At 31.8% G+C, this 10,295-nt stretch overlaps 1 protein-coding gene across 1 annotated transcript in view; it reads right to left on the reverse strand.

Annotated features, from left to right (window-relative positions):
* The window catches only part of PCDH15 (protocadherin related 15), a 591,153-nt gene that overhangs the window by 376,535 nt on the left and 204,323 nt on the right, over positions 1–10,295 (reverse strand). The window contains exons 10-12 of the mRNA XM_017861934.1: positions 9,789–9,809; positions 5,177–5,311; positions 493–642 (exon numbers count right to left, since the gene is read on the reverse strand). Coding sequence (XP_017717423.1) covers positions 493–642; positions 5,177–5,311; positions 9,789–9,809 — 306 coding nt within the window. The remainder of the gene's footprint in view (positions 1–492; positions 643–5,176; positions 5,312–9,788; positions 9,810–10,295) is intronic.

The raw sequence follows: 10,295 nt of genomic DNA on the forward strand, positions 1-10,295 counted from the left end.
TTTTTTTTTTTTTTTTTTTTTTTTTTTTTTTTTGAGATGGAGTTTTGCTCTTGTTGCTCAGGGGGGAGTGTGATGATGCGATCTCAGCTCACTGCAAGCTCCGCATCCCAGGTTCACGCCATTCTCCTGCCTCAGCCTCCCAAGTAGCTGGGACTACAGGTGTCCGCCACCACGCCCAGCTAATTTTTTTTTGTATTTTTAGTAGAGACGTGGTTTCACCGTGTTAGCCAGGATGGTCTGGATCTCCTGACTTTGTGATCCGCCCACCTCAGCCTCCCAAAGTACTGGGATTACAGGCGTAAGCCGCCATGCCCTGCCAGATACGTTTTTATTTGAAAAGTAACAGAAATTTAAAGCTATTTAAACTAATTATGCTCTACAATAAATGTGAAATCAATTTTTGTTTCTTAAGTAATTTCTTAATGAACACATTGTATAATGCCCACGTAAATAGCAACTTTGAGTGTACACTCATATTATATGAGTAGTTACCTGTATGACACTGTCCCCAGGTCTCATATCCGTATAAACATACACATCATAGGATATTTCAGGGAAGGCTGGTGTGTTATCATTTGCATCCATCACTTGAATATTGATGATGACTGGCTCACTTTCTTGTACACCATCAAATGCTGTTATCTTTGGGAGTAGAAAAACACACTTACTAGAGATATTCTGCAAATATAAGTAGTACAGAGTTTGCTCTTACAGTTTAACACGTTTCTTACAGGAAATCTTACAATTTGAAAGGGTGCAAAATATTTTGTTGATAAAAGGAGGTAATAAAGATGTATTACACATACTAAAAGTGTTCTAATATGGTAAGAAGCAAGTATTGGAGATTTTGTTTTAAGGTATTCAACTCCCGGCATATTTTAAATAATCAGATATGCAAAATATCATTTAAAGTGGGCCAATAACATTGCTGACTCTTAGGGTTAACTACAATTTAATCCTTAAAATTTAATTGGAAAATATCATTTTCATTTACATATTTTGTATACAATAGTCCTTTTACAATCAATATGTTTATACCATCAGGAAGGTAGACGCCCTATATGCACATTGTATCACAGTAATTCACCCAATGGCAATTTTCAAAGGACTAAATGGCATCATTTAATTGTGACATTTTATACATTATCAACATTTTAACAATGCCTGCCAAATCAGTGCTACAGCACTGCCATCTTTGTCTAAATCCACTTTGTATCTAACTTTTAACCATCACATAAACTTTCCTGGAAGTTCTCATTTTATCTGTAGGCTTCTCCAGAAATAATTTCTATATATCTTAATTTGTGCTTTCTCTTAGCTCATCTTTCTCCTGTGTCTCATTCAAAATTGGAATATAATTAGAAGTTACATTTTATCTTTATTCAATTGTCAACCCTACTATACTTGTTATTTACGTGTGTGTGTGCATGTGTATGTATGTTTATGTGTGTATTTCCCTATCTCATGATATTTACAATCACAACTTTAATAATCTTTACTTTTCTCCCCCCTTGATTAGCCTAACCCATGATTTATTTACCTCAGTGTTATTGACACCTTGGGACAGATAATTCTTTATTGTGGGGGGCTGTTCTCTGTATTACAATTAGCAGCATCCTTTATGTCTACCTACTAAATGCCTATAATACCCCTTCACAATTGTGACAAACAAAATGCCTCCAGATGTTGCTAAATGTTCACTGGAGGGAAAATGTATTCCCTCTTGAGAACCACTAGCTCAACCTTATGACTAAATTAAAATGCAAGAACGACAACAAAAAAGGTTAGGAAATAATTATTTGTATCTCAATTTAAGACAATTATGACTTTGGTAAAGACTGAAATTCGCACTTTCCTTTTTTATTTTGAAAAGTTTTTTTTTTTTTTCTGTGAGGAAGAATGTTAATATAGCTACACAAATTGCAAACAAAGAGCGATACATGTAAATAATTTTCATTGATCTTCTCTCTGGTATTGAAAATAATGTATTTTCCCCAAGTCGATGACCTTTCAGTTTTAACCAGACGTCTCTTTCAGTTCCATACAAACACACATACATATATTCATACATACATATGTATATTTATACAAAAGCTCTTTACCGAAAAGGTGTAAGTTTGCTGTTCTTCCCTGTCCACTGGTTGAAGTAAGGTGAGGTAGCGAGTAATACCAGTCTGTGTGACGGTGAAGACGGAGGTGTAGTCATTCAGAAAAGGTGAAGCTCTGGGTCTTTTGTCTTTGAAAAAAAAGACATAATTTCAAACATTGAATAAATAATGTAGCTATTAGTTCATCACCTAGAAGTTAATGTTTGAAATTTATAGCAAAATCCAGATAAAATATTAAGAATTTCTAAAGATAAAAAATATTTAACTAGATATTTACTCATTAATGATCTAAACTATTCAAAAGATGGTGACCTATATCATGGAATACAAAATACTGAAATACACATGGGTATAATCAATATGGTAAAAGGAAAATAACAGAAAACAGAAAGATAATAAAACTCCCAGTTAAATATATTCTTACTGATTATTTGTTATCAATATTCTCCAAAATAGCATTGGACTAGGGAAATAAGAAATAAAAGCAAGAAAAGAAAATTGCAGTTCAAAATTTTAGCAATAAGGTTTTACAATTACTTGATTTGTAGTAATAAACTACATACATGCATATTACTATCTTGTTCTTACTTATAATGCAAAATACAAATAAAATTGGTTATGTATTATTCATTACCTATAAATATCTCGTTTGCTCTTTCGTATTTTAATGCTGTAAAATTTTCCAAATGGAAACATGTTTACTTTAATTAAAATATTTCAGATAATTTGATTTAAAATATGCATGAATTTAGCAAATGTGTCTGATAGGAAAGTCTAGAAAAGTGATATATACTTAAAAGGAAGGGATTTCAAAATTCAACTCTGAGAGATAATCAACTTAGCACTGAAGACCCTTTGCAATTTCAATGCCACTCCTGAAAGAGAAGACAACCTACTCTGTAATTTAGAGAAAGAACAGCAATATAAAGTAAGAAGGCTAGCACTGATATCTGCATAGTAGGAAAGAAAGGCAGGTGGAGCAAAGAAAAAAGGAATATTCCGAGAGTGGACTATTACAAAGGCTATGAAAAAAGAAAAGGAGTGATACAGGGAGGTAAGGTGTTGTTCTAGATTATACTATCTTTTAAAGTATGCATAGCATGTTATGAAATGGATTTAATATCATAAAACACTTTTTTAAGTCTGGTGTCAAGGGCTGAGGGAAGAAAAAACAGTAGAAAATTTTGAATGTGTTTAATTTGAAAATAATAGAAACTCATAATTTCAAAACTTCTATGTAAAATAAAAAAGTTGTAATGCACACTACTATAATAAAATGTGAACATGATTTGATCCACAATATACTTGAATCTGCCCATCTTTTAAATATTTCAATATGTGTTGATTTCAAATAACTTTGAAATAAATGATTTCATTTGAACCTAAAATAAGTTATGTATTCATAATATCTCATTCTCTAGTTGCTTCTATGTTCAGGATTTTGACTTAACGTTACTGTGCTACATTTATCCTGGAACAACAAGAAATTAATACTATAGATAATAATTCCAATTGGTGTATTTATTATAAAATGATCAAAAATATTGAGAAAAAGTTCAAGAGGCTTCACACTCTGATATTTTCTTTTCTTTCTTTCTTTTTTTTTTTTTTTTTTTTTTTTTTTNTAGAGATATTCTGCAAATATAAGTAGTACAGAGTTTGCTCTTACAGTTTAACACGTTTCTTACAGGAAATCTTACAATTTGAAAGGGTGCAAAAATATTTTGTTGATAAAAGGAGGTAATAAAGATGTATTACACATACTAAAAGTGTTCTAATATGGTAAGAAGCAAGTATTGGAGATTTTGTTTTAAGGTATTCAACTCCCGGCATATTTTAAATAATCAGATATGCAAAATATCATTTAAAGTGGGCCAATAACATTGCTGACTCTTAGGGTTAACTACAATTTAATCCTTAAAAATTTAATTGGAAAATATCATTTTCATTTACATATTTTGTATACAATAGTCCTTTTACAATCAATATGTTTATACCATCAGGAAGGTAGACGCCCTATATGCACATTGTATCACAGTAATTCACCCAATGGCAATTTTCAAAGGACTAAATGGCATCATTTAATTGTGACATTTTATACATTATCAACATTTTAACAATGCCTGCCAAATCAGTGCTACAGCACTGCCATCTTTGTCTAAATCCACTTTGTATCTAACTTTTAACCATCACATAAACTTTCCTGGAAGTTCTCATTTTATCTGTAGGCTTCTCCAGAAATAATTTCTATATATCTTAATTTGTGCTTTCTCTTAGCTCATCTTTCTCCTGTGTCTCATTCAAAAATTGGAATATAATTAGAAGTTACATTTTATCTTTATTCAATTGTCAACCCTACTATACTTGTTATTTACGTGTGTGTGTGCATGTGTATGTATGTTTATGTGTGTATTTCCCTATCTCATGATATTTACAATCACAACTTTAATAATCTTTACTTTTCTCCCCCCTTGATTAGCCTAACCCATGATTTATTTACCTCAGTGTTATTGACACCTTGGGACAGATAATTCTTTATTGTGGGGGGCTGTTCTCTGTATTACAATTAGCAGCATCCTTTATGTCTACCTACTAAATGCCTATAATACCCCTTCACAATTGTGACAAACAAAAATGCCTCCAGATGTTGCTAAATGTTCACTGGAGGGAAAATGTATTCCCTCTTGAGAACCACTAGCTCAACCTTATGACTAAATTAAAAATGCAAGAACGACAACAAAAAAGGTTAGGAAATAATTATTTGTATCTCAATTTAAGACAATTATGACTTTGGTAAAGACTGAAATTCGCACTTTCCTTTTTTATTTTGAAAAGTTTTTTTTTTTTTTTCTGTGAGGAAGAATGTTAATATAGCTACACAAATTGCAAACAAAGAGCGATACATGTAAATAATTTTTCATTGATCTTCTCTCTGGTATTGAAAATAATGTATTTTTCCCCCAAGTCGATGACCTTTCAGTTTTAACCAGACGTCTCTTTCAGTTCCATACAAACACACATACATATATTCATACATACATATGTATATTTATACAAAAGCTCTTTACCGAAAAGGTGTAAGTTTGCTGTTCTTCCCTGTCCACTGGTTGAAGTAAGGTGAGGTAGCGAGTAATACCAGTCTGTGTGACGGTGAAGACGGAGGTGTAGTCATTCAGAAAAAGGTGAAGCTCTGGGTCTTTTGTCTTTGAAAAAAAAGACATAATTTCAAACATTGAATAAATAATGTAGCTATTAGTTCATCACCTAGAAGTTAATGTTTGAAATTTATAGCAAAAATCCAGATAAAAATATTAAGAATTTCTAAAGATAAAAAATATTTAACTAGATATTTACTCATTAATGATCTAAACTATTCAAAAGATGGTGACCTATATCATGGAATACAAAATACTGAAATACACATGGGTATAATCAATATGGTAAAAAGGAAAAATAACAGAAAAACAGAAAGATAATAAAAACTCCCAGTTAAATATATTCTTACTGATTATTTGTTATCAATATTCTCCAAAATAGCATTGGACTAGGGAAATAAGAAATAAAAGCAAGAAAAGAAAATTGCAGTTCAAAATTTTAGCAATAAGGTTTTACAATTACTTGATTTGTAGTAATAAACTACATACATGCATATTACTATCTTGTTCTTACTTATAATGCAAAATACAAATAAAATTGGTTATGTATTATTCATTACCTATAAATATCTCGTTTGCTCTTTCGTATTTTAATGCTGTAAAATTTTCCAAATGGAAACATGTTTACTTTAATTAAAATATTTCAGATAATTTGATTTAAAATATGCATGAATTTAGCAAATGTGTCTGATAGGAAAGTCTAGAAAAAGTGATATATACTTAAAAAGGAAGGGATTTCAAAATTCAACTCTGAGAGATAATCAACTTAGCACTGAAGACCCTTTGCAATTTCAATGCCACTCCTGAAAGAGAAGACAACCTACTCTGTAATTTAGAGAAAGAACAGCAATATAAAGTAAGAAGGCTAGCACTGATATCTGCATAGTAGGAAAGAAAGGCAGGTGGAGCAAAGAAAAAAGGAATATTCCGAGAGTGGACTATTACAAAGGCTATGAAAAAAGAAAAAGGAGTGATACAGGGAGGTAAGGTGTTGTTCTAGATTATACTATCTTTTAAAGTATGCATAGCATGTTATGAAATGGATTTAATATCATAAAACACTTTTTTAAGTCTGGTGTCAAGGGCTGAGGGAAGAAAAAACAGTAGAAAATTTTTGAATGTGTTTAATTTGAAAATAATAGAAACTCATAATTTCAAAACTTCTATGTAAAATAAAAAAGTTGTAATGCACACTACTATAATAAAATGTGAACATGATTTGATCCACAATATACTTGAATCTGCCCATCTTTTAAATATTTCAATATGTGTTGATTTCAAATAACTTTGAAATAAATGATTTCATTTGAACCTAAAATAAGTTATGTATTCATAATATCTCATTCTCTAGTTGCTTCTATGTTCAGGATTTTGACTTAACGTTACTGTGCTACATTTATCCTGGAACAACAAGAAATTAATACTATAGATAATAATTCCAATTGGTGTATTTATTATAAAATGATCAAAATATTGAGAAAAGTTCAAGAGGCTTCACACTCTGATATTTTCTTTTCTTTCTTTCTTTTTTTTTTTTTTTTTTTTGAGACAGAGTCTCCCTCTGTCACCCAGACTGGAGTGCAGTAGCGCGATCTCCGCTCGCTGCAAGCTCCGCCTCTCGGGTTCAAGCTATTCTACTGCCTCAGCCTTCCGAGTAGCTGGGACTACAGGCGCCCGCCACCACGCCCGGCTCTCTCTCTCGGGGTGTGTGTGTGTGTGTGTGTGTGTGTGTGTGTGTGTGTGTGTGTGTGTGTGTGTGTGTTTAGTGTAGAGACGAAGTTTCACCGTGTTAGTTAGGATGGTCTCGATATCCTGACCTCGTGATCAACTCGCCTTGGCCTCCCAAAGTGTTGGGATTACAGGCGTGAGCCACCGCGCCCGGCCCACACTGTGATGTTTTCAAACAGGCACGTTAGTTGTTTCCATTTCAGTGTCATGAACCCAGTTACTCAGCATAGCTAGAAAGTGGGATATTCTAAAAAAATCTAACATGTTAGTTAATTTTACAAATAAATAATTTATTTATAGAAGTCAATTAGAAAATGCAGATGTCAATTTTGAATGATATTTTAAGGATTCTTATTTTACACTTTAGAGTGAATTGTGATTAAATTCAATTATTACTTTAGAGTTGATAAAAAGTTTTAGTTAACATGCAGTTCCAGTCAAAGAAACTCTTAAGTATGAATATCTGCCATTTGTTTTGTGTTTATCCTGGATTTACCTAATCACTGGGATTTTAAGTACATATACACTTCTCTAAATGTACCACTAATGATGCCATCTGGCATGCCTTACTTTATTCAGACCTTTAAACCCTAAATGCAAGCTGTGGAAGTTTTGCTATCCACCTTGTTTACCAAATATTTACTTTGTTCCTTTTGATCAAATCTTTCCATCATTCTCTACTTCCTTTATACCTTAATTATCTCTCAATTTATTTTCTTCCTTTCAACTGTAACCTCTGTTAATAAATTTGTTAGGCGTATTAACTCATATCTTCACCACATCTTTTTAAGCGTTTTTGTGTCAAGTATTTTGATAATGCAATATTTTAATAAGTATTGAGTTGTGAACTAGTGAGTCCAAATGTGACTGTAGTATAATATGTTTGTGTCACAGACAGCACTTACATTTTACCACTTTCAAGAAAACCTCAAGGTTTTGTGTGCCAAATGCTTTTCACTTGAAGATAATGCGCACACCAATACTCCATAAACAGATGTCCTCATATTGGATAATCAGAAACATTAAAGACCTTTTGTTAATTTAACTGTCTCAGTTTATTGAGTAGTTTTATAATAACTAGCTAGAGAAAGATAATATTTTCCAGAACTACAGTGTATTTGTTTTTTATGAAGAAGATAATGTATCACAGAAATCTAACACTATACATGGCATATTATAGTTCATTCTAATATGTTTTGTATAGTTAATCTCTGATCAAAATATAACATTTACATTTATATATATTTAAAATAATAACCTTAAATATAAATGCTATTGGTAAATATCCTCGTATTAAGTACAAAAATTTAGGAAGCCAGATTTGGAAATGTTCTACAATTTGTCACTCAATGTTTAATAATTTAGATTCATTTTTAAAGACAGTGCAAGTTTCAAATGTTGTGTATATATTTATGTTCCAAATATTACAGCATATCATTTTGAGTTTTATGAAAATTTTATGTAATATCAACATAAAATGTTAATAGATACATATCAGTACCAACTAACCTATTGTTTTGATTGACATTATTTACAGTTAAAGGCTTTGCTACTCTTCACAAGAAAGGCATATCAAATTTTTGGTAAGAAACAATGTGCAAATATCCATCTCTAAACCTCTTTATAAACTTAAATTCCTTCTTGTCAAGCTGCATTCTGATAACAGTTTGAATTTCACAAATATATTTGAATTTTGCAATTCCTAAAGAGTAAGTTGAGTCAACACTTGTATATTTGCAACTCTTTTAATCATGTTAGAGTTAATAGCTTATAAGTTTCATAGACTGGGATGTATATGGACAAATAATGCTCTGGCTTAATATTCCAATAGAGGTAGTAGAATTTAAGTAGCTGTCGTGTCTATAAGTTTATTTAAAATGGATTTCAGTGTTAAATCAATAAGTACACAGAGAGTTGATTAAAAAATATTAGTTTCCCCGATATTAGGTAATATTTATTTTACCCTAAAATATCCATGCAGTATATACCAAAAGTATGATATATTAATTCACCTATCTCCATCTTATTTTTGAGAGGATAAAATAAGCTCTGACATGCACACATAAAAACAGAAAAAAATGCAAAAGTAAATGCATATGCAAACACACAGGTAAACAAACAAATAAATGCAAAATAAACAAGCATTCTATCATATAAAACTATGTTCAAATATGAGAGTCTACTGTTTAAACACCAACTTGGGGTTTCTAATGGGAATAAATATATCACAAACACATAAGACTATATGCATGCACATATATAGGCACATACAACACAGCCATGTATAGACATGTGCACATATATATGTATGCATATACATAAGCATACATATAGATGACAAAGTATAAGAGAAAAATGACAAAAAAAAAATTATCTCCTCAGCCAGTTTTAATTACTTGATAGTAGTTGCCTGAGTATTTAGTTCAAAAAAATTCAATTTCAAATTTACAATGTTTTACAAAGAATGCCATGATAAACCATCAATATTTGTTGTGGACTGAGAAAACATTAGTAATTAAGCAGTCTTTGTCTCAGTTGACAATTAAATTTGGATTTTACAAAATTTCATAGTATTATAACTGATAGATTATATAAATATTTTACCTTTTTTAACTTTAAAATATTTTAAATTTTAAACCAATAAAGTATATTTAAATTTATATAAAGTATTTGAAAATATCCTTATAAATGATAATGAAGTAAAAGCTACATGTTTTAGTGAAGAGGAGAAAGAACAAGGAAATAAACCACAGCAATTAACGAAAGAACAATCACAAGCTTAACACCTAGTACCTACAGGAACTCCACTGGGTGGAACCTATATGCAAATTAAACATGAAATAAATATTGTAGATGTAAATGATCACAACCACACATATGAAGAAAAAGCAAACCACTTCCAGCACACTAGACTGACAACTGTTTTCATAGTATACAATTATTCTATTAGTATTGTGACCCACATATAATGGAATAACAATATTTATGAAGCGGGGGCGGAGCAAGATGGCCGAATAGGAACAGCTCCAGTCTCCAACTCCCAGCGCGAGCGACACAGAAGACCGGTGATTTCTGCATTTTCAACTGAGGTACTGGGGTCATCTCACTAGGGAGTGCCGGACAATCGGTGCTGGTCAGCTGCTGCAGCCTGACCAGCGAGAGCTGAAGCAGGGCGAGGCATCGCCTCACCTGGAAGCGCAAGGGGGAAGGGGATCCGTTTTCCTAGCCAGGGGAACTGAGACACACAACACCTGGAAAATCGGGTAACTCCCACCCCAATACTGCGCTGTAAGCATACAGGCAC

This window comes from Rhinopithecus bieti, unplaced genomic scaffold (assembly GCF_001698545.2).
Source record: "Rhinopithecus bieti isolate Rb0 unplaced genomic scaffold, ASM169854v2 scaffold_61957, whole genome shotgun sequence".
Classification (NCBI taxonomy): domain Eukaryota; kingdom Metazoa; phylum Chordata; class Mammalia; order Primates; family Cercopithecidae; genus Rhinopithecus; species Rhinopithecus bieti.